This window comes from Hemitrygon akajei, unplaced genomic scaffold (assembly GCF_048418815.1).
Source record: "Hemitrygon akajei unplaced genomic scaffold, sHemAka1.3 Scf000123, whole genome shotgun sequence".
Lineage (NCBI taxonomy): Eukaryota > Metazoa > Chordata > Chondrichthyes > Myliobatiformes > Dasyatidae > Hemitrygon > Hemitrygon akajei.
Window position 1 is genome coordinate 24,150 of NW_027332009.1, and position 25,310 is coordinate 49,459.

General features: G+C 49.0%; 1 protein-coding gene across 2 annotated transcripts in view; it reads left to right on the forward strand.

Annotated features, from left to right (window-relative positions):
* Window positions 1–25,098, forward strand: part of LOC140723661 (alpha-2-macroglobulin-P-like) — a 47,573-nt gene extending 22,475 nt beyond the window's left edge. The window contains exons 9-20 of one of the 2 annotated variants that reach the window (XM_073038228.1): window positions 5,253–5,333; window positions 6,102–6,165; window positions 6,546–6,601; window positions 13,481–13,643; window positions 14,571–14,797; window positions 15,248–15,463; window positions 18,262–18,377; window positions 19,222–19,294; window positions 20,960–21,028; window positions 21,171–21,276; window positions 22,029–22,067; window positions 24,985–25,098. In XM_073038228.1, coding sequence (XP_072894329.1) covers window positions 5,253–5,333; window positions 6,102–6,165; window positions 6,546–6,601; window positions 13,481–13,643; window positions 14,571–14,797; window positions 15,248–15,463; window positions 18,262–18,377; window positions 19,222–19,294; window positions 20,960–21,028; window positions 21,171–21,276; window positions 22,029–22,067; window positions 24,985–25,061 — 1,287 coding nt within the window. In that variant the 3' untranslated portion in view covers window positions 25,062–25,098. Of the gene's footprint in view, window positions 1–5,252; window positions 5,334–6,101; window positions 6,166–6,545; window positions 6,602–13,480; window positions 13,644–14,570; window positions 14,798–15,247; window positions 15,464–18,261; window positions 18,378–19,221; window positions 19,295–20,959; window positions 21,029–21,170; window positions 21,277–22,028; window positions 22,068–24,767; window positions 24,922–24,984 lie in introns of those variants that run through there. The other variant, XM_073038230.1, reaches the window with a different exon arrangement.
* Window positions 25,099–25,310: the final 212 nt, after the last annotated feature.

The window sequence follows — 25,310 nt, forward strand, 5'->3', positions numbered from 1 at the left end:
AGAAACAGAAACACAGAAACAATTACACAAACACACACGCAAACAGAAAGACACACACATAAACGCGCGTGCACACACATACAAATACAGACACACACACATACACACACAGAAATACACGCTCACACATGCACACATAGACACACACACATTCACAAACACACACACACACTCACAAACACACACACAGACACAGAGACACGAACACGCACACACACATAGACACACTGATACACACACACAGGCACACATACACACAAAGAGACACACACAGAGACATAGACACACTGATACACACGCACAGGCACACATAAACACAAAGACGCGCGCACACACAACAGACACTTCACACTTGCCAAGTCTCTATCTAAGATTCTATTAAATGCTCCTGATGTGTTTGCCTTTACCAACAGCTCTGATCGGGCCTTCCACACACCCGCCACTGTCTGTGTAAAAATCCTTATCCTGACAGCAACCCCCGCCCCCCCCCCCCCCCCGTGCTTTCCTCTACTCAGAAAAATTCTCGGGATGTCCACTCAATCCATGTCTCTTATCAACTTGCACATCACTATCAAGTCACCTCTCGTTGTTCCTCGCTCCAAAGTGAAAAGTTAAAGCCCGCTGAACCTATTTCAGTAAGACATGCTTTCCAATCCAAACAGCATTCTGGTAAATCTCGTCTGCACCCTTTCCAATCGTTAACCATGGTTAACAATGTTAACCATATAACAATTACGGCACGGAAACAGTCCACCCCGGCCCTTCTAGTCCGTGCCGAACGCTTACTCTCACCTAGTCCCACAGACCTGCAATCAGCCCATAACCCTCCATTCCTTTCCTGTCCATATACCTGTCCAATTTTTTTAAATGGCAATATCGAACCTGCTTCTACCACTTCTAAAGGAAGCTCGTTCCACACAGCTACCACTCTCTGAGTAAAGAAATTCCCCCTCGTTTTACCCCTAAAATTTTACTCTTTAACTCTCAGCTCATGTCCTCTTGTTTGAATCTCCGCTACTCTCAATGAAAAAAGCCAATCCACGTCAACTCTGTATATCACCCTCATAATTTCAAATACATCTATAAAGGTCCCCCTCAACCTTCTACAGTACAAAGAATAAAGACCTAACTTGTTCAACCTTTCTCCATAATTTCGGTGCTAAAACCCAGATAACATTCTAGCAAATCTCCTCTATACTTTTTCTAAATTGTTGACATCTTTCCTATAATTCTGTGACCAGAACTGTACACAAATCTCCAAATTTGGCCTCACCAATGCCTTGTACAATTTTAACATTACATCCCAAATCCTTCACTCAATGCTCTGATTTATAAAGGCCAGCATACCAAAAGCTTTCTTCACCACCCTATGCACATGAGATTCCACCTTCAGGGAACTATACAACATTATTCCCAGAACACTCTGTTCTACCGCATTCCTCAATGCCCTACTATTTACAATCTATGTCCTATTTTGATTATTCCTACCAAAATGTAGCACCTCACACTTATCAGCATTAAACTCCATCTGCCATCGTTCAGCCCACTCTTCTAACTGGCCTAAATCTCTCTGCAAGCTTCGGAAACCTACTTCAATATACACAACTCCACCTACCTTAGTATCATCTGCATACTTATCCAATTTACCAGCCCATCATCCAGATCATTAATGTATATGACAATCAACATTGGACCTCCAACGGCCTCCAACCTGACAAACAGTTATTCACCACTACTCTCTAGAATCTCCCATCCAGCAACTTTTGAATCCATTTTACTACTTCAATATTAATACCTAATGATTGAACCTTCCTAACTAACCTTTCATGTGGAACCTTGTCAAAGGCCTTACTGAAGTCCATTTAGACGGTATCCACTGATTTACCCTCATCCACTTTCCTAGTAACCTCTTCAAAAATTTCAACAAGATTTGTCAAACATGACCTTCCACGCACAAATCCATGTTGACTGCTTCTAATCAGACTCTGTCTATCCAGATAATTATATATACCATCTCTAAGGATACATTACATTAATGTACCCACCACTGACGTCAAACGTACAGGCCGATAATTGCTAGGTTTACTCTAAGAACCCTTTTTAAACAATGGAACCACACGAGCAATAGGCCAATCCTCCGGCGCTATCCCCGTTACTAGTGACATTTGAAATATTTCTGTCAGATCCCCTGCTATTTCTACAGTAACTTCCCTCAAGGTCCTACGGAATATCCAGTCAGGACCCGGAGACTTATCCACTTTTATATTCTTTAAAAGCTCTAGTAATTTCTCTTCTTTAATCATCATAGTTTCATGACTACCCTACTTGTTTCACTTACCTTACACAATTCAATATCCTTCTCCTTAGTGAATACTGATGAAAAGAAATTGTTCAAAATCTCCCTCATTTCTTGGCTCCACACACAGCTGTCCACTCTGATTCTCTAAGGGACCAATTTTATATCTCACTATCCTTTTGCTATTAATATAACCGTAGAAACCCTTTGGATTTATTTTCGCCCTACTTGCCAAAGCAACCTCATATCTTCTTTTAGCTTTTCCAATTTCTTTCTGAAAATTCTTCTAAAATTTCATATTCCTCGAGCACCTCATTTACTCCATGCTGCCTATATATAATGTAGATATCTCTCTTTTCTCGAACCGTTTCCAATATCCCTTAAAAAAAAAGCTCTTTTAACCTTTTCTTTCAACCTTACAGGAACATAAAGATTCTGTACCCTCGAAATTTCAACTTTAAATGACCTCCATTTCTCTATTTCATCCTTTCCATAAAACAAATTGTCCCAATCCATTCCTTCTAACTCCTTTCGGATCTCCTCAATGTTAGCCTTTCTCCAAACAAAAATATCAACCCTGGGTCCAGTCCTATCCTTCTCCATAATTATATTGAAACTAATGACATTGTGATCACTGGACCAGAAGTGCTCCCCAACACATACCTCTGTCAGTTGACCTATCTCATTCCCTAACAGGAGATCCAACACTGCCCCTTCTCTAGTCGGTACCTCTATGTATTGCTGCAAAAAACGATCCACCACACATTTTACAAACTTCAAACCATCCATCCCTTTTACAGTATGGGCTTCCCAGTCTATTTGTGGAAAAGTAAAATCTCCCACAATCACAACCTTGTGCTTACTACAAATATCTGGTATCTCCTGACAAATTTGCTCCTCCAATTCTTGCTCCCCTTTAGATGGTCTACAATACACTCCTATAAGTGTTACTACACCTTTCCCATTCCTCAAATCCACCAAACTAGTCTCCCTAGACGAGCCCTCTAATCTATCCTGCCAAAGCACCGCTGTAATACTTTCTCGGACAAGCAATGCAACACCTCCCCCTCTTCTCCTTCCGATTCTATCACACCTGAAGCAACGAAATCCAGGAATATTTAGTTGCCAATCACACCCTTCCTGCAACCATGTTTCATTAATAGCTACAGCATCATATTTCAAGGTATAAATCGATGCTCTCTCATCTTCCTTTCTTACAATGCTCCGAGCATTAAAATAAATGCATTTAAGAAACTCCACCTCTTCCTCTCTGTTTATCCCTAACGGTGCAAACAACTTTATTATCTTCTCCTTCTTTCTACCCCACATCTTCGGTCTGAGTGCTCCCCTTCTCTATCACCTGCCTATCCTCCCTCACACACTGTCTCCAAGCTTTCTCCATTTGTGAACTAATCTCCTCTCCCCTAGTCTCTTCAAATTGATTCCCACCCCCAACCATTCTAGTTTAAAGTCTCCCCAGTAGCCTTAGCAAATCTCCCCGCCAGGATATTGGTCCCCCTAGGATGCAAGAGTAACCCATCCTTTTTGTACAGGTCACAACTGTCCTAAAAGAGATCCCAATGATCCAGAAACTTGAATCCCTGCACCCTGCTCCAATCCCTCAGCCACGCATTTATCCCCCACCTCATTCCATTCTTACTGTCACTGTCGCGTGGCACAGGCAGTAATCCCGAGATTACTACCTTTGCAGTCCTTCTTCTCAACTGCCTTCTTAACTCCCTATATTTTCCTTTCAGGACATCTTACTTTTTCCTACCTATGTCATTGGTACCTATATGTACCACGTCCTCTTGCTCCTTACCCTCCCACTTCAGGATATCTTGGACGCGATCAGAAACTTCCTGGACCCTGGCACCAGAAAGGGAAACTACCATCTGGGTCTCCTGACTGCGTCCACAGAATCGCCTATTTAACCCCCTAACTATCGAGTCCCCTATTACTACTGCCTTCCTCTTCCTATCCCTAACCTTCTGAGCTACAGGGCCGGACTCTGTGCCGGAGGCACGGCCACTGTTGCTTCCCCCAGGTAGGCTGTTCCCCCCAACAGTACTCAAACAGGAGTACTTATTGTCAAGGGGTACAGCCACTGGGATACTCTCTAGTACCTGACTCGTCCCCTTCCCCCTCCTAACCGTGACCCACCTGCCTGTCCCCCGTGGCGCCGGTGTGACCACCTGCCTGTAACTCCTCTCTATCACCTCATCACTCTCCCTGACCAGACGAAGGTCATCGAGCTGCATCTCCAGTTCCCTAACACGGTCCCTTAGGAGCTGCAGCTCGGTGCACCTGGCGCAGATGTGGACTTCCGGGAGGCTGGAAGACTCCAGGAACTCCCACATCCGACACCGAGACCAACAAGCTGCCTCAGACTCATACCTTCCCCCTTTCCTCAAATAACAGGAAAAACTGAAACTTAAACCTATCTTACCTCACCCGTTGAGAAAAAGCCGTTAAGCCTTTACTGTGTTCACGGTTCACTCCGCTGCCCGCAAACGAAGCTGTCCGCTGTATAAGGCTGTGTCTTTTTTAAAACTTCCGCGCTTCACTGCCCGACGTCACACGCCTACGCAGTCCCGCCGCTCTTAAGAAAAAAATAAAATGGCTCCCGCCGCTCTTAAGAAAAAAATAAAATGGCTCCCGCCGCAGTCCCGCTCATATCCTCTGGTAAATCTTCTCTGCACCCTCTCTCATCCTGGCAGCATTCTCGTAAATCTCATCTGCCCTCTCTGTAATCCGGACAGCTTCCTGGTAAATCTCCTCGGCACCTTCTCGAAAGCTTTTACACTGTATAAGTTTCTGAGGAGGGAGCGCTGTGGGAGGGGTCGAGAAGGAAACGCCGTGGGGGGGGGGGAAGAGGATGGAACTCTCTGGGGTTGAGGGGGAATGCCTTGGGAGGGGAAGATTTAACAAATCGGAATCTCCTCTCTCCCCCCAGGGCGGCGTCGATGATTCAATCTCTCTTTCGGCCTACGTCACCGCTGCTCTCCTCGAGTTACAAATGCTGAGGGCCAGTATGGTCAGTAACGCGGGGGTAGGACGGAGGGGTAAACACATGAGGAAGGGGCTGGGTCAGGCGGAGGGAAGGGGAGGTGCACTAGGAGAAGAAATGGAATGAGGTTGTGCGAGTGAGACAAGGAGGGATGGCGGATATGTAATGTTCAAAAATCGTGGGACTTGAAGGGGGAGCGTAGGGGAAATGGGGGGAGAGAAAGCGGAGTAAGGTGAGGGAGGAGAGGTGGAGTAAGAGGGGAGGGAGTGGGGAAATGGGAGAGGGATGGTTGGAGATGGAGAGGGAGAGAGTGAAAGAGAGTGGACGAGGGGAAGGATGGGGTATGAAGGAGGAGAGTAAGAGGGATGGAGAGGGCTTAGGGAGAGGAAGGGAGAGGACAAGGGAGGAGGGAGGGAGGGGAGAGGGAGAGGCTAGCGACAGAAGAAGAAGGGAGGGAGGGTAGACGATGAGAGGGATCGGAGAGGGAAGAGGGGAGAAGGAGGGCAGAGAGCGAGAGATGGAGGTGGAGATAGTATGGTTGGAAGAGGGAGAGGGAAAATGAGAGACAGGGAGAAGGAGCTGGAGTTGGAAAAGGTAGAGATCGGAGAGAAAGAGGGTGGAGAAGTAGAGGCAGAAGAGTGAGAGAGTGGAAATGGGAGAGGTGAAAGGGTAGCGGGGAAAGTGGTGGAGAAACCTGAGTTAGCCAAAGAGAGAGAAAATGTCTGAACAAGAGTGGGGAGGAGGCAGGAGCTGGTGTGACCTCTCAATTGCCATATCTTCTCGGTCTCCATCTAGGCCGATGAGATTTACAAGAAGAATCAGGAACAGTTGGAGAGTGAGTCTTCAAGCAACGAGGCAGGTGAGTGACGAGATCCCTTGCCGGGTGTAGCTTTCTTACCTCATGTCGTCAGCTTCTCTCCAATAATCCGCACCACACGGACTGTGCCTGTCCCAAACACACAGACCCAAGCCTGGGGATGTACTTCCCTCCTCTCCATTGTCTGTGGCCTTGAGCCTGTCCGTACTTACTCTCCCAGGGCGCACCTGCCCCACTCTCTGTGGCCTCCGACATACTACCTACCATAGGCCCTGTGGATGACCTACCGTCCTTGCCCAATACCAGGGCCTGCCGCCCCATCCTGACGTGGCCTGGGCCTGGGTTGAGGCCGAATCCACCTGTGCTGACCAACCTGCTGACTACACCCATCTTTAATTTTCCCCTGTGTTCCGTGTTTGCAGAAGGAACTACGCTGCCCAAAGTCGAGAGGGAGGAGACCCTGCCTTCAAGTTTCCGGGTGAGTCAAAGCAGGAGTGGCGGAAGACGGTGGGAAGGACAGGAAAGTGGGTGCAGTGAGTTTGGAAAGGCATCGGGGGGAGCAATAGGACTACTGGGAGTTATGGATATCGGGAAAGAATGAGGGCACTTGGGAGTGAGTGCAGGACAATTGGTGGAGGGTGATAGACCATCGATGGTGGCTAATGGACGATTGGTGATGGAAGATAGATTATGGGTGGTGAGTGATAAACCATTGGTGGTTTAAATAAACTCCCAAAACTGGTCTATCATCCACCCCAGCAGTCTATCACTAACAATCAATTGTATATCACCCACTACCAATGATCTGTCACCCACCACCAATAACCCATCACTCACGAACAGTGTTCTATTACCTACCACCAATGGTCTATCACCAGCCTCCAATGGTGTATCAGCCACCACCAATGATCCATCACCACCACCAATGATCCATCACCACCACCAATGGTCTCTCACCCACCACCAGCGGTCCATCACTCACCACGAATGGTCTATCGCCACCAGTAGTCTATTACTTCCCACCAACTGGATATCACCCACCACCAATCGTCCATAACCCACCACAAATGGTCTATCGCCACCAGTAGTCTGCCAGCCACCACCAATGGTCAATCATTACCCAACAATTTACTATCACTCACGAGTAATGCTCTATCACTCACTACCTATTATGCGTCACCCACCACCAATGGTCTATCACCCATCGCCATTGGTCTATGACACACCACCATTGGTCCAACACTCACCAGCCAAAGGTCTATCACTCTCCACCAATGGCCTATCATCCACCACCAAAGGTCCATCACCCATCGCTACTGGTCTATTACACACCACCATTGGTCCATCACTCAACAGCCAATGTTCTATCACTCTCCAATGGTCTATCACCCACTACCAGTGGCCTGTCGCCCACCATCAGTGATCTATTCCTCACCAACAATTTTCAATCCCTCCCCATCAATTGATGATCACCCACAACGTTCTATCTCAGACCTCTAATGGTCTATGACCCAACACCAGTGGTCTATGGCCCAGCACTAGTGGTCTATCACTCATCACCAATGGTCAATCAATCCCCATCAATTGGCTATCACACAACACAAATTGCTCATCACCCACCGCCAAATGCCTATCACTCATCACTTGTGATCTATCACCCATCAGCCACCAGCTATGGCATATCATCCACCACCAATGACCCATCTCCCACCACCAGTGCTCTATCACCCACCACCAATGATCTAGCATTCATTACCAAACGTCTATCACCCACCCGCTATGGTCTCTCATCCACCAGCAATAGACCATCACCCACAACCATTGGTCTATCAACCTCAAGCAATGGAACATCACCCCGTCCCAGTTGTGCATCACCCAGCCCCATTTGACTATCACGCATCACCAATGGACATTCACCCTACACCAATGGTCTATCAACCGCCACCAATTGTCTATCACTCACAACTAATGGTAACTCACTGTCTATCAAATGGCTATCACACACCATTAATAGTCCATCACCGGCCACAAACGGTCTAACACGCACTACAAATGGTCTAACACCAACCCCCAGTGAACGGGATGACGAACAGAGTATATATCGAGAGAGAGAGCTACCTGTGGTTTGAGTGACAGTCGGAATGAGGGGGCTTTGTCGGGGAGGAAGCAATTATCGGCCTGTAAGTTTGACGTCGGTGGTGGGTAAATTAATGGAAAGTATTCTCGGAGATGATATATATAATTATCTGGATAGACAGAGTCTGATTAGGAACAGTCAATATGGATGTGTGCGTGGAATGTCATGTTTGACAAATTGAATTTTTTTATGACGTTACTAGGAAGGTTGACGAGGGTAAAGAAATGGATGTTGTCTATATGGACTTCAGTAAGGCCTTTGACAAGGTTCCACACGGAAGGCTAGTCAGGAAGGTTCAATCGTTAGGAATTAATATTGAAGTAGTAAAATGGATTCAACAGTGGCTGGATGGGAGATGCCAGAGAGTAGTGGTGGATAATTGTTTGTCAGGTTGGAGGCCGGTGACTAGTGGTGTGCCTCAGGGAACTGTACTGGGTCCAATGTTGTTTGTCGTATACATTAATGATCTGGATGATGGGCTGGTAAATTGGTTTTGTAAGTATGCGATGATACTAAGATAGGTGGCGTTGTGGATAATGAAGTAGGTTTTCAAAGCATACAGAGAGATTTAGGCCAGTTAGAAGAGTGGGCTGAAAGATAGCAAATTAGTTTAATGCTGATAAGTGTGAGGTTCTACATTTTGGTAGGACCAATCCAAATAGGAAATACATGGTAAATGGTAGGGCATTGAAGAATGCAGTAGAACAGAGTGATCTAGGAATAATGGTGCATAGATCCCTGAAGGTGTAATCTTATATAGATAGGGTGGTGAAGAAAGCTTTTGGTATGCTGGCCTTTATAAATCAGAGCATTGAGTATTGGAGTTGGGATGCCACGTTAAAATTGTACAAGGCATTGGTGAGGCCAAATTTGGAATACTGTGTACAGTTCTGGTCACCGAATTATAGGAAAGATGTCAACAACATCGAGAGAGTACAGAGGAGATTTCCGAGAATGTTACCTGGGTGTTCAGCGCCTAAGTGACAAAGAAAGATCGAACAAGTTAGGTCTTTATTCGTTGGAGCATAGAAGGTTGAGGGGGGACTTGATAGAGGTATTTAATATTGTGAGGGTGATAGATAGAGTTGACGTGGATAGGCTTTTTCCCATTGAGAGTAGGGGCGATCAAACAAGAGGACATGAGTTGAGAGTTAATAGACAATAGACAATAGGTGCAGAAGTAGAACATTCGGCCCTTCGAGCCTGCACCGCCATTCTGAGATCATTTCTGATCATCTACTATCAAATACCCGTCTCCTACCTTGTCCCCGTATCCCTTGATTCCCATATCCATAAGATACCTATCTAGCTCCTTCTTGAAAGCATCCAGAGAATTGGCCTCCACTGCCTTCTGAAGCAGTGCATTCCACACCCCAACAACTCTCTGGGAGAAAAAGTTTTTCCTTAACTCTGTCCTAAATGTCCTACCCCATATTCTTAAACCATGCCCTCTGGTACTGGACTCTCCCAGCATCTGGAACATATTTCCTGCCTCTATCTTGTCCAATCCCTTAATAATCTTATATGTTGCAATCGGATCCCCTCTCAATACCCTTAATTCCAGTGTGTACAAGCCCAGTCTCTCTAACCTCTCTGCGTAAGACAGACCGTACATCCCAGGAATTAATCTTGTGAATCTACGCTGCACTTCCTCTACAGCCAGGATGTCCCTCCTTAACCATGGAGACCAAAACTGTACACAATACTCCAGGTGTGGTCTCACCAGGGCCCTATACGAATGCAGAAGGATTTCCTTGCTCTTGTACTCAATTCCATTTGTAATAATGGCCAACATTCCATTAGCCTTCTTCACTGCCTGCTGCACTTGCTCATTCACCTTCAGTGACTGATGAACAAGGACTTCTAGATCTCTTTGTATTTCTCCCTTACCTAACTTTACACCGTTCAGATAATAATCTGCCTTCCTGTTCTTACTTCCAAAGTGGATAACCTCACACTTATTCACATTAAACGTCATCTGACAAGTATCTGCCCACTCACCCAGCCTATCCCAGTCACCCTGAATTCTCCTAACATCCTCATCACATGTCACACTGCCACCCAGCTTAGTATCATCAGCAAATTTGCTGATGTTATTTTCAATGCCTTCATCTAAATCGTTGACGTAAATCGTAAACAGGTGTGGTCCCAATACCGAGCCCTGTGGCACACCACTAGTCATCACCTGCCATTCCGAGAAACACCCATTCACCGCTACCCTTTGCTTTCTATCTGCCAACCAGTTTTCTATCCATGTCAATGTCTTTCCCCCAATGCAATGAGCTCTGATTTTACCCACCAATCTCCTATGTGGGACCCTATCAAATGCCTTCTGAAAATCGAGGTACACTACATCCACTGGATCTCCCTTGTCTAACTTCCTGGTTACATCCTCGAAAATCTCCATTAGTCAAGCATGATTTGTCCTTGGTAAATCCATGCTGGCTCGGCCCAATTCTATCACTGCTATCAAGATATGCCACTATTTAATCTTTAATAATGGACTGTAGCATCTTCTCCACTACTGATGTTAGGCTGACAGGACGATAGTTCTCTGTTTTCTCCCTCCCTCCTTTCTTAAAAAGTTGGGATAACATTAGCCGTTCTCCAATCCTCAGGAACTGATCCTGAATCTATGGAACATTGGAAAATGATTACCAATGCATCCGCAATTTCCAGAGCCACTTCCTTTAGTACCCTAGGATGCAGACCATCTGGACCTGGGGATTTGTTAGTCTTCAGTCCCATCAGTCCACTCATCACCGTTTCCATCCTAATGTCAATCTGTTTCATTTCCTCAGTTACCCTATGTCCTTGGCCCATCCATACATCTGGGAGATTGCTTGTGTCTTCTCTAGTGAAGACAGATCTAAAGTACTTATTAAATTCTTCTGCCATTTCTCTGTTTCCCATAACAATTTCACCCAATTCATTCTTCAAGGGCCCAACATTGTTCTTAACTGTCTTCTTTCTCTTCAAATACCTAAAAAAGCTTTTGCTATCCTCCTTTATATTCCTGGTTAGCTTGCGTTCGTACCTCGTTTTTTTCTCCCCGTATTGTCTTTTTAGTTAAGTTCTGTTGTTCCTTAAAAACTTCCCAATCATCTGTCCTCCCACTCACCTTAGCTCTGTCATACTTCCTTTCTTTTAATGCTATGCAATCTCTGACCTACTTTGTCAACCACTGTGGCCCCTTTCCCCCCTTTGAATCCTTCCTTCTCCGGGGGATGAACTGATTTTGCACCTTGCACATTATTCCCAAGAGTACCTGCCATTGCTGTTCCACTGTCTTTTCTGCTAGGATATCCGTCCATTTAACTTTGGCCAGATCCTCCCTCATGGCTCCATAGACTCCTTTGTTCAACTGCAACACTGACACCTCCGATCTGCCCTTATCCTTCTCAAATTGCAGATAAAAACTTATCATAGTATGGTCACTACCTCCTAATGGCTCCTTTACATCAAGATCGCTTATCAAATCCTGTTCATTACACAACACTAAATCCAGTATAGACTTGTCCCTGGTCGACTCTCATACAAGCTGTTCCAAAAATGTATCCTGTAGGCACTCTACAAACTCCCTATCCTGGGGTCCAGCACCAACCTGATTCTCCCAGTTCACCTGCATGTTGAAATCCCCCATTACTACTGCGACATTACCTTTGCCACATGCCAATATTAACTCCCTAGTCAAATTTCATCCAATATCCATGCTACTGTTTGGGGGCCTGTAGACAACACCCATTAGGGTCATTTTGCCCTTACTGTTCCTCAGTTCTATCCACACAGACTCTACTTCTCCTGATCCTATGTCCCCCTTGCAAAGGACTGAATCTCATTCCTCACCAACAGGGCCACCCCTCCCCCTCTGCCCACATTTCTGTCCCTACGATAGCACGTATACTCTTGTACATTCATTTCCCAGGTCTGATCTCTCTGCAGCCATGTCTCCGTTATCCCAACAACATCAAAGTTACCCATTCGCACCTGAGCTTCAAGCTCATCCGCCTTATTTCTGACACTTCCGTGCATTCAGATATAGAATTTTTATCCCATTTCTCCTCTCTCTGTTTAAATCGCTGCCTATTGTGCTTAACCCAGCTCCCCGAACTCCCATCGGGCTATACGCCCCTTGAATTTTGTTGTCCTTCCTAAATTTACTTATTCTTTCTGCACATTTAATTCCATGTTCCATCAGACCATCCCTCTGTACATGTGTCCTCCTTATCACTTTTTCCGCCTCACCTTTCTCTACTACACACTTAATATTCCGGAGCCGTGTTGTCCCCACCTGTCCTTTATTCTTCATCTCACTATCCTCCCTCACATTCTGGATTCCTGCCCCCTGCAAATTTAGTTTAAACCCACCGAGAAGCTCTAGCAAACTTTCCTGCAAGAATGTTAGTACCGGTCCAGTTCAGGAGTAAACAGTCCCACCTTCCCTGGAAAAAAGCCCAATTATCTAAAAACCTGAAGCCCTCCCTCCTGCACCATCCTCTCAGCCACGTATTAATCTGTATAATCCTTCTGTTCCTTGCCTCACTCGCACATGGCACACGTAGCAATCCTGAGATTGTTACCCTGGAGGTCCTGCCCTTCAGCTTCGCACCTAACTCCCTGAACTCACTACGCAGGACCCCCTCACTCATCCTACCCATGTCGTTGGTCCCTACATGGACCACAACATCTGGGTTCTTGACCTCTCTCTCAAGAATAACCTGCACCCGATCTGAGATGTCCCGGACCCCGGCACCAGGGAGGCAACATACCATCCGAGACTCCCGAACTTCCCCACAAAATCTCCTATCTGCCCCCCTGACTATAGAATCCCCGATCACTACCGGTCTCTTCTCTTCCCTCTTCCCCTTCCTAGTCGAAGGTCCAACCTCAGTGCCAGAGACAGTTAAGTGGCAAAAGTTTAGGGGCAACACGAAGGGGATCTTCTTTACTCAGAGAGTGGTAGCTGTGTGGAACGAGCTTCCAGTAGAAGTGTTAGAGGCTGGTTCGATATTGTCATTAAAAAAAAAAAATTGGATAGGTATATGGACAGGACAAGAATGGAAGGTTGTGGACTGAGTCCAGGTCGGTGGGAATAGGTGAGAGTAAATGTTTGGCACGGATTGGAAGGGCCGAGATGGTCTGTGTCCGTGCTGTAATTGTTACATGGTTATAAGTAGTAGGACACATTTTCTTGGAGTGTCTGACTATCTCTCCGTCTAGACGGGAGTGCTGGAGCCTTCTCTCCGTTGCCTGAGGAAGCAGATGGAGACAGTGAACAGCACGTACACGCTGGCTCTTCTCGCCTACACCTTCACCCTGGCCGGGGACAACATCTCCCGGGACTGGCTCCTCGACAAGCTGGAGGGGATAGCTGTCAAAAAGGGTGCGGGAGAACCCCTCCCCATCAAATCACCAACCTCCCCAACAATCAACTCTCTTCGCACCTCTTAAGCCCCTCTAATCCTCCTCCATTGCTACAGACGTACCCCTCAACTTAACCCTCCCCAACCGTCCTCTTCTCTCCCTACTTTCCCCTCACCTCTGAGCACACTAATCTGTTTACCGTCACCAATCCAACCCCACAACCTCGACCGTCTTCTCTCTTCCCCTTCATTAACCCTCAACCCCTCCTTCCTTTCACCCACCCTCAAACCTTTTCCCTCCTCCCCAATCCTCCATTGCTCTGACCCTCCTCTTCCCTGCTTACTTAACACTGAACCCTCATCTCTCTTCTCTCCTCTTAAGCCTACCAACTCTACATTGCCGCAGCCCTCCTCTTCCGTCCCTGCTTCACCTTCAACCCTCAGTACTCTTCTCCTCTTTGCCCTCACCAATCCAACTCCACAACCTCGGTTTTCCTCTTCTCCCAGTTACCCACCTTCAACTCTGCTCCCTTTCACCCACCCTTTGCCTCCCTCCCTCCACTTCTCTCCCCAATCCTCCATTGTCTCAACCTTCCTCTTCCTCCCTACTGCACCCTCAAACTTCAACACCTCCCTCTTCTTGCACCTCCTCAATCCTCCTCCTTTACCAACCCTCCTCCTCCCTATTCTACATCACTGTGCCACAACAGTTAACCCTCCTCCCTCCTCTTCGACAACCATTCTCCAAACCCTCCTTTCCTTACCCCTCTCTGTTCCTACCTATCCCTCCCCTTGGACCGCGGTAACCATCGCATTGTTCCTTAGCACCTGTGACCTTGGTGCCCCCTCGACTCTGGGACTTCTGTAATCCTCCTCCCTCTTCTGAATTCTCGGACCCTCATGACATTAGAACCCTCCCCGTGACCATTCACCTTTCCCCTGCACAGATGGAATGAGGCACTGGACGAGGGTCCCAGAGGCGGAGGAGGAGGATGAGGAGTTCAGTTGGTACTGGACGAGAGCGCCCTCGGCTGAGGTGGAAATGACGGCCTACGTCCTCCTCGCCCTCCTGTCCCAGCCCTCGGTGAGACCTGCAGACCTGCAGAGGGCCACCACCATTGTCAGCTGGCTGGTCCGGCAGAGGAATGCGTACGGGGGCTTCGCCTCTACCCAGGTGGGTCTGTGAACGGGATGGATGAGTGGGTGGGCATTGGGGAGCGAGAGGCGATGGGAGCTGGAGGGGAGGGGTGAGGGTTGGAGTGAGAGAGACGGCAGAGGGAGAAGGAGAGGGTTTGCTGAGATAGGGGATGTAAAATCCCGGGTGTGGCTTGGGCGATGGAAATGGTGACCAAGGAGATGGAACTCTGGAGTTAACACGGAAGGTTTGGCGGAAAATCATTGGAGACGTTCCCTTGGAAGGGGAGTTGTGTTTCCCAGCCCATGTCCCTGCGAGGTTTTCCCGGGCTTTGTTCCTCTATTTTTCATCGGCATTCAAGGGCTATTCGATTCTCTGGACTTTGAATTTCAGGTCCAGATTTTCAGGTCGATGTTGAGTCGGGTGGGGTAGCAGCGTTGCCTTTCCTCCGTATGTTACTGTCTTCTTTCTCTGCGCCCCCACCCACAGGACACGGTGGTCGCTCTTCATGCTCTCTCACTCTACGGGAGTCTGACCCACGTGCCGGACCCTCAGGGGCTGGTGACCTTGACCGGAAAGAACAAGTTCCACAGGGAAATCCGCCTGGACGCCTCAAACCAGCTGGTGCTTCAGAGCGAGAAGCTGCAGGATGTTCCCGGTGACTACACTGCCCACGTCAGCGGGACCAGCTGTCTGTTGCTACAGGCGAGTTGCCCCTTGCACACTCTCGTCTCCGCAGGTCCCGTTCCTCCATCTGAACCCCCTATGCTCAATCCCAAGTCCACCTTCCTTCTTTCTTGTTTCTCCACCCTCCCTTCCCTCCATCCCAACTCTTTCATGGTCCCTCCCTCCCTCCAGCCTCTGCTTTCATTCGTTTGACCAACTCAGTACAACTCCCTGCTTGTTTCGTTCCTCCCACACTGGCGCATTCCCTTTCCCTCTCATTCTTCCTCCCTCTGTCCCAAACCTTCCCCTACCGCCCAACCGATCCTTCCCTCCTCTCTCTGTCTAATCAACTGTCCCTTTCTTCCTTCCTCCCTATCACCCTACCTTCCTCAGCCCAACTCTCTCTCTTCCCACTCCTTCCCTGTCCTTTTCCCTCTTTCTTCTAGGGTCATATAAAGTCACAGAACAAAACACAGGCCATGGTGCCCAGCTAGTCCGTGCCAAACCATTTAAGCTGACTACTGCCACCTACCTGTACCGGGACGTTATGTCTCCTTATCCGTCCTATCCAAATTTGCAATCGAGCCCGCATGCACCACTTGCGTTGGCAGCTCATTCCACGTTCTCACCACCCTCTTGCGAGGAAGATCCCACTCATGTTCCCCACTAAACTTTTTACCTTGTCACGCCTTGTCACGCTCTGAGGATTTATCCACACTGATTTGCCTCAACACCATAAACACCTCCTGGTCTACCACACACAAAGAGGCCTCGCCAACACCTTACACAACTTCAACATAACATCCCATTTCCTGTCTTCAATACTTTAATGAAGGTTTAACCTTTCCGTCACCCCAGTTGCCTCCTCTCTCTTTCCCTGATCTCTGCTCCTTCCCCACGCCCGTGCTCCCTCTGCAACAGATCTGAGGAGTTAAGGGTCAGAGGGATTGGTTGGTGACGTCGTGAGGAGGAGGACCCGTTCCTATCGAGCGGAGGGCACCTTCTGTCCTCTGGCCTCACTGAGAGGCAGCTGGTGATGACTGCTGTAATAGGAGGAGAAGGTGGGGGTGAGCGGTATGAAGGTCGCAGTGGGACGAGTGAGGAGGAGGGAGCAGCGGAGAGTGGCGGGGTAAAATGCAGTATAGAGGGATTGAGTCAACGGTAGTGAGTTTAGAATGGAGAGAACCAGGAGTACCAAAAGACAAGGGAGGGTGGAGAAATGGCCTGAAGGGCTAGGAGAGCAACGGAGGAGGTGATGGAGTGCATGCAAAGGGGAAGGATAGGCAGAGCGAAGAGAGGGGACAGAGCGAGGTTGAGGGGGAGTGGCAGGATGGTGTGAGGAACAAGGGTGATGGAGGGCGGTGGCAAAGAGAGGAGAGAGGAAAAGACGAAGGAATGGCAAGAGGTCTGGAAAGGGAGGAGTGTGGAAGGGAGGGAGGAAGTGTATACAGAAATGGGTATTAGAGAGGGGACGCAGAGAGAGAAAATGGAGGGCAGGGCAGAGGTGAGAAAGGGAGTGGACAGGGAGATTGAGGTGAGGGATACAGAAGAAGGGGGCAAGGGAGAGAAGATAAAGTGGGAAGGGCCAGGACAGAGACGGAGGAAGGTGATAGAGAGAAGTAGGTGAGGGAGGGGACAGAGCGAGGGGGAGGAGAGCAGGATGGAGGTGGGAGAGACGGAGGGAGGAAGCGGAGGGAGAATCAAGGGTGAGGGAGAGGCAGAGGGAGGGAAGGGAATGGTGAGACGGACGGGGGGAGAGGAGATGACAGCGGGACAGGTCAGAAAGAGGGATGTAGGGGTAAAAACATAATGCAGCTGATGAAGGGAGGGAAGAAGTGTATAGAGAGATTGGGGTGAGTGAAGGGACAAGGAGGGTGATGGGAAGGAAAGGATAGAGATAGGGACCAAAGGAGGGAGAAGTAAGGGCGGGGATAGACAGATCAGGATGACGGAGGGGACACAGGTGGAGGGAGGGGATGCAAGGCAGAGAGGAGAGGGAGGGAGGACGGTGGGAGGAGTGGGAATGTGGGAACAGAGAGAGACAGGAGGGGATAGGATAGGGACGAGGGAAGGAACAGGTCGAGGGGACGTGAAGCCTGAAAGAGAGGTGAGAGGGATGGAGGAGATAGAGAGATGGGGTGAGTGAGGGAACAGTGAGGGACGGAAGGATGGATGGAAGAGCGGGAAGGTGGGGGCGGATGGAGGGACCAAGGGAGGGAAAGAGGAAGAGGATAGAGGGGCAGAGGCGTGGGAGGGAACACGGAGAGAGGGACAGTAGATCAGAACAGAGGGGGAGAAGGACAGAGCGCATAGAGAGATGATGAAAAATGCAACACGGAAGGAGGGGGGATGGAGGGAAGAAAGCGAAGGTGGGGGCAGAGGAAGGAACCTGGGGAGGGAGGAGACATGGAGGGAATGGTGAGGAAGCTCAGAGGGAGGGAGGCAGGGGTAGAGATAGGGTGACGAAGGGCTGGAGTAGAGGGTTGGCGAGGGTTGGAGTGGAGTGCAAGGCGGAGGAGAAGGGCCAGGAGAGGAAGGAAGGAGACAGAGTGAGAGTGATAGAGTTGGGATTGGAATGGTGGAGGAGAGAGTGATGAACAGAGGGAGTGGAGTGGAAGAAGGACGAGGAGCAGGGGACAAGGGAGGAGCGATGATTACCGGAGGACAACGCACCAGTGTGACGGGCGAAGGGGGCCGGGAAACAGGCTGCGAGAGGGAGGTGGGAGGATTGGCGGAGGGATGGGACAGAGGGAGTTGAGCGTCAGACGGGGAAGGGAGAGCAGCTGCCGTCTGCACCCTGCGGTAACTGTTACCCCTCACTCCCTCCAACCCCTCAGACTACACTGCGGTACAATACCCTTCCCAAGCATCGCGACTCCGCCTTCCAGCTCTCGGCCGATATGAGGAGAATGGGTGACGATCCCGACGGAGGCTTCATCAAAATCAATGTGATGTGAGTGCGAGATACGTCCAAAGTGGGAGTGGGGAGGAAGGTGGGGTCGGTGGGGCTCCCATTCGTGGCGCAACGTGGGACCAGTGTGAGAGAGGGTCAATGTTTCCTGGGAGTGATTTCACTCGAAACCAACCATTGGGCCCGGAGCAATTCAGAAGACGCCATCCATGTTCCCTGCGAATGATTTGAATAGAATCCACCGTTCGTCCCTAGGAGTTATTCCCCAAACTATGTGTGTGTGTCCCTGGGAGTGTTCCTTCAGATCCTGTCCGTGTTCCTTGGGAGTGATTTCACTATATCTCGAGCGTGTGTCCCTGGGTGTGATGCCCCGGACCTTCTGCGGATGTCGCTGGGAGTGATTTCACGAAAATCCGACCAAGTGTCGCTGGGAGTGAATCCCCGGAACCTGCCGTGTTCCAAATGAGTGATTTCACTCAATCTCAACCGTGTGTACCTGTGAATGATTCCCCAGACTCTATCTGTGTTCCCTGGGAGTGATTTCACCAGAATCTGACGTGGTGTTCCTTGGAGTGATTTCCCAGGTCCTGCCCGTGTGTCCCAGGGAGTGATTTCACTAGATCCCGACTGTGTGTCCCTGGGAGTGATTTTACTGGATTCGGCCGTGTGTCCCTGGGTGTGATTTTACTAGACTCCGGCCGTGTGTCCCTGGATGTGATTCCCCAGATCCTGCCCGTGTTCCAAGGGAGTGATTTCACTAGATCCCCACCGTGTCTATGTTTCCGATTCCCCTGCTCCTGGCTCTTTTTACTGTGTGTGATTCTCGAACATAACCCTCTATGATTTGCTCTCTAACAGCGGCTGCTTTCTGCCCGTCTCTCCTTAGGTACGTCGGGTCTCGTAACGTCTCCAACATGGTCATCGTGGATGTGAAGATGCTTTCCGGGTACTCTGCTCAGGTGAACAGAGGGTTTGCCCCAGGTGCTCCTGAACCTAACTGTGGATCCGGGAGGGTGGGTAGTGACCTCTCCCCACTCCAGTCCCACCAACACCGTATGAACAACTGGCCGCCCGCGTTCTGTCCGTCAGGGATTTGTTTATAAGACCTCCCATCACCATCACTGAGCTGTCCCTGGTGCTGGGGTCTTACTTCGAAACAGCGACCGTCTCTGACCTGCTGAGTCGCAACGGTATCTTGCGTGTTTCTTCCGATTTCCCGCATCTGACATCTCCCTGTGGTATCTCCAATCCCGGGTCGCCAAGGACGCCACGGCGACGTAACGGCTGACGTAATGTTACTGCAGTGTTGGCGATGGCGCTTCTATTTCCACCATCTGATGCAGTGTATCCCCTCTGCCCGAGGCTATGTGGGTTTCCCCGGGAGCCCCGGTGCCCTCCCACACTCCAAAGGTGCCTAGTAACACTGCGGGCTACCCCCAGCACACCGTCGGACTGCGTTGACAGAAAATGACTCATTTCAGGGTATGTTTTGACGTACATGGGACCAAGTCACATTCACCTTTAGATAATTAGTTCAGCCCATCACTACCGACGACAGTAGCTCGCTAGAGTCCGCTATCCTGGGCCACTCTTTAGCATGTCCCGAGAAGTAATCCACCTTGTTGATAAATTCTTCCTCTCACAAGGTTGAGAACTTCGGAGCTTCTGTGGGCGTTTCCATAGCTCTCGTATTTTATCGGATGGGGCTGTCAGCCCGTGACGAACCCTGTTCCTTTACGATATACATTAGCAATCCGGAAGAGGCGACCGAGAGTAGTTCGCTGATGACACTAAACTGAGTGGAAAAGCAAATTGTGCAGAATATACGGAGAGTCGGTAAAGAGAAATAAATCGGTTAATTGAGTGGGCAGGGGTCTGAGAGATGGAGTACACTGTTGGTAAATGCGAGGTCATCCACTTTGTAAAGAAAATGGATGATCAGATTATCATTTAAATGGAAAATGCAGCATGCTGCTGTGCAGAGAGACTTGGGTGTGCTTGTACATGAATCACAGAAGGTTGGGTTGCAGGTGCAGCGGGCATCAAGATTGCAAATGTAACGTTGCGCTTCATTGGTAGAGGGATTGAGCAGGGAGCTTATGCTGTAACTGTACAGGCTACTGTTGAGGCCGTATCTCGAGTACTGAGTGTATTTCTGGTCACCTTACTTGAGGAAGGACATAATGCCTTTGGAGGTGGTGCAGAGGAGATTCACCAGGTTGATTCCAGGGATGAGGGTGTTAGACTATGGGCAGGGATTGGCCTTAAGATTCAGGGGTGTAGATTTTGGACGGAGATGAGGAGGAAATGCTTTTCCCAGAGGGTGTGAATCTGTGGAATTCTCTGCCCAATAAGCAGTGGAGGTTACATCACTTCATTATTATACACAAGTTTGGATATTAAGAGTTATGGGGGGAAAGAGGTAGTTCTAGGAGATGAGTCCATGTCCAGCTCAGCCATGATGGTATTGAATGGCAGAGCAGGCTCGGCGGGTCAAATAACCTGTTTCTGCTCCTACTTCTTATGTTCTGATGTTCACCTCCGGGCTTGGGACCGCCTCGGGCAGAATTAAAGAAAACAAAAACGATGTTTGATCTTTATAAACAACTCTCCCTCTGCTACAGAAGCCGAGCCATCCCGGTGTGAGCAGGTCAGAGACGCAGGGCGGGCACCTGTTGATGTACATTCCCGAGGTGAGTGGCGAGGACCCCGTCCCATCTGTCTCAGCTTGGTCTTGACGGTTGGGGGAGGGGTGGCGAGTCTGGGACGTTGCGGAGCAGGGGATATGCGGAGGAGATCTCGTATTGAATCCCCAACCCACTGCTCGCCCTACAGATGGACAAGCTCCTGCCTATCGAACTGCTTGTTCCTCTTCACCGGGACTTCGTGGTGGAGAACCTTCAGGACGCCTACGTGACCGTCTACGACTACTACGAGACGGGTAGGCACCTGGCCTCTCCCTTTGTCCATCCGAACCACTCAGTGCCACCCTGCCACCGGACACACCTTCTCCCTGTTCCCTGCCCAGCGGTTTCCACCCCAGCGCTCTCTCTGTAATCCCACTCAATGTCACTCCTTGCACCTTCAGAACGCTCGGCACCTCTCCCTCCAATCACTCTCCTTAACCCCTACATATCCCTCAACACACTCCCTCTGCCCAACCCATCCACATATTCACTCCTCTGTACTCACATCCTCACCTCTACCTCAAACCCTCCGTATTCTGTTCCACATATTCTCGACTTCCCACTGCCACTCCATCCAGTCGCTCACTTCATCACATCCTCCCATCCAACTCCTGTCCACCTGACCCGCTCCCACTCTCCGTCCACCCCTCTGCTCCCAGCTCCCCTGAATCTCCCAATCTGTCGCCCCTCGGTCCCCCCACTCGCTCTGCACGCCCATCCCACCCGGCCCTGGGCCCAACGCCATCCTCCGTCCACACCTATGACCTCCCTGCACTCACGCTCTGTCAGCTTCTTCTCACCCTGTTCTGCTCAATCACGTCCTTGCATCTCCATTGCCTCCTACCCCCTACTCGGCCCTACTGCCACACCTTCCCCCCACGTCTCCTGCAGACACCCCATGCTCCTGCAGAGTGGCGTCTCCTCCCTTCCATCTTACCCCCTTTATCTCCCCTCCCTTCCTCCAGCTCATATGACTATTGAATCCATCCCATTTTATCTCCGTCAGATGAGGCCGCCATCGCTGGATACCACTGGCCCGCACTAGGTGAGATCACGCGGAGACCCTCCCTGCGCGAGGGCGATATGGCGAGTTTACAGCTTACCACCAGCCCCACACTCCTGCCTACCGCTGCCCGCGCTTCCCTCCTACCTCCCTGACACTATTATTCAGGACTGGATGCGGCCTGCTTCTGTGGGCATGTTCCTATCCAGGGTCAGCATGCTAAGGGGGTTGGTCATGTATGAGGTCCTTCCACCGTTTACTGAGGGGTGCATTACAACAAAGGGTATCTGGGAATACAGGTCTATAACTCGTATAGAAAGCTTTTGACACATTGATCTTCAAAACATGAAGTATTAAGTACCGGAGATGGGACGTTATGTTGAAGTTGTAGAAAAAGTTCATGAGGTCTCATTTGAAATTCTGGTCAACTACCAACAGGCAAGAATAAAAGAGTGCAGAAACACTTTACAAGGTTGTTAGAAGGTTGTTGGGTTGTTAGGAGTTCAGTAAAAACTTTTCCACCCAGAGAGTTGTGGATCTGTGGAATGCTCTGCCTCAGAAAGCAATGGAGACCAATTCTCTGGATGCTTTCAAGAAAGAGTTAGATAAAGTTCTTTCAGATAGCGGAGTCAAGGGATATGGGGAGAAGGCAGGAACGGGGTACTGATTGTGGATGATCAGCCATGATCACATTGAATGGCGTTGCTGGCTCGAAAATCCGAATGGCCTACTCCTGCACGTATTGTCTATTGTCTATTATAAATAACGTTACAGCACAGTGAAAGCTCTTCGGTCTACAATGTTGTTGGGCCTTGAGGTACTGGAATTTAGGGAAATGTGAAATAGAGTAGTACTTTATTCCCAAGAACATGGAAGATTCTGGTGGGATTCGATCGAGGTATACAGAATAATGAGGGAAATGATGAAGGGTCAAAGTGAAATGTTTAAGGGGATCATGACGGGGAACTTCTTCACTCAGAGGGTGATGAGCGTGTGGGACGATCTGCCGGCAGAAGTGGTGGATACGATTTTGATTTCAACAGTTATGTCTGGATGAGTATATCCAGGTCGGAGGGGTCTGGAGGACTATGATCCTGGTGCAATCTAGGCAGAGTTACGGTCGACAAGGTTTAGGAGGATAGCGGCAGTCAAAGGAGATGATGACCCGCTGTGTAAATCCGATAAAGGTAGAAAACAGTCTCCCCTCCCGCACACAGTTACGCACCGACAGGCCAAACGCTAGACTTAAGCCAGCGGTATCAGTTCTCCCCATAGACCCACAAAACTGTAACATGAAAAGGCGATTTAACAAAGCAACTCAACGCAGGTTGAATGGCAGGATTCTTCGCAGTGAAGAAGAAGAGAGAGATCTTGGGGTCTACGTCCACAGATCCCTCAAAGTCGTCAGGGAAGTTTACAGGTTGCTTACGAACGCGCACAGCGTGTTGGCCTCCATTAGTCGGGTTGAGTTCAGGAGTCACGAGGTAATATTGCAGCTCCATAAAACCCTATTTACACCACACTTGGACTATCTTGTTTAGTTCTGGTCGCCTCAGTTATAGGAAGGATGTGCAAGTTTGAGATGTGCAGAGGAGATTCGCCAGGATGCTGTCTGGATTAGAGAACGTGTCTAATGAAGATAAGCTGAGCGACCTTTTCTCTTTGGAGCAAAGCAGAAGGAGAGGTGATTTGATAGAGCTATACAAGATGATTAAGATGCAGAGATCAAGTGTATGGCCAGAGACTGTTTTCAGAAACAGAAATGGCCGATTCCAGAGGGCATAGTTTCTCGGTAGCTAGAGGAAAATATACGGGGGAATATCAGAGATGGACACATGGATGAAAGAAAATTGAAGGTCTATGTGGGGGAAGGATTGAATTGAACTTAAAATGTTGTCATAACACAGTGGGCCGAAGGGCCTGTACTGTGCTATGATGCTTGAACATGGAAAAGTACAGCACCGAAACAGACTTTACTCTAAGATTAATCCATGGTATCAAGCTAAGATTAGTCTTTGGGACCCGAAGGGTGAAGGACAGATGGCTGGTGACTGATGGGTCTCCTAACGTATCTGCCTCTATCACCAAACCTGACAGGAAGTTCCACGCACCCACCAATCTCTGTGTTAAAATCCTATCTCTGACATTCCTGCCTGTATTTTCCTCCAAACACCTTAAAGTGTGTCCCATCACATTAGATATTTCCCCCAACTTACGGAGCTGGCAAGAGTGCAGGAGATTGTGAAAGATGCTGCTAGCTATCGAGGGCCATAGTTACATCAAGGTGATAGGTAGCGTTGGACTTTACTTCTTGGAGAGCAGAGGACAGAGAGGGAACATTGCCGGTGCATATCAAATTCTGGGGCCATAGATGAGGTGGACACTTGCAGTGTTTACCCCAGGGAACGGATCTTCCAAAGGGAGCACTGGTTTCCTGAGAGAAGGGGAGAGATTTAAAAGGGGACTGGAGGGAGATCATTTTCGCCCAGATGGTGGTGAGAATACGGAATGGAATGAGCTGCTGGTGGACGTACCGGAGACAGGGACATTAACAACATCAAAAGGCCTTTCAATAGAAGGGGCTTTAAAGATTAAAGATAGTCTTCGTCACAATTCCGTCAGGCATAGAGTGAAACGTGTCGCTGGTGTCAGGGAGGTTCGTGCTGGGGCCAGGCGGCAAGTGTCAACACTCTTCTAGCGCTAACGTAACTTGTCCATTACTTACTAACTCTTGTGGCACAGATCATCCTTAATCTTTAAACCCCGTCCGTATCGAAAAGCCTGTGGTCTGTGGGAGGAAACCGAGCACACAGAGGAAACCAGCATGGTCATGGAGAGAACCCACAAGCTCCTTTCAGAGAGCGGCGGGAAACAAACCTCGGTTGGTGATTGCTGGCCACGGGAAATGGTTGGCATGGACCATCCTGTATAATTCGGATCCATTGCTTTCATTTCACAGCGGAGGATCCGACTGAAACGCTGACTGCGACAGAAGAGGACATTGCTCCACAAGAGCTAAGATCAATGTTTCAGTAACTTGCAATCACTTCTAATAAATAAATGTCTTAATCCATCATTGTCACGCTGTATCTCTGCACCCTAACACAGGTTCACACAGAGACTCTGAAAGGTTAAACAAAAATAGTGATTTAATTAACTATGGAGACCTGCAAGTTCTTGAATAACTCCGGCAGATCTTCACTAGAGGAGAATCAGGAAAATTAAGAACTTGAGGGGTTGGAACTGCTCCGTTATTTCTTCAGCGGTTTGAACGGGGCAGACCTG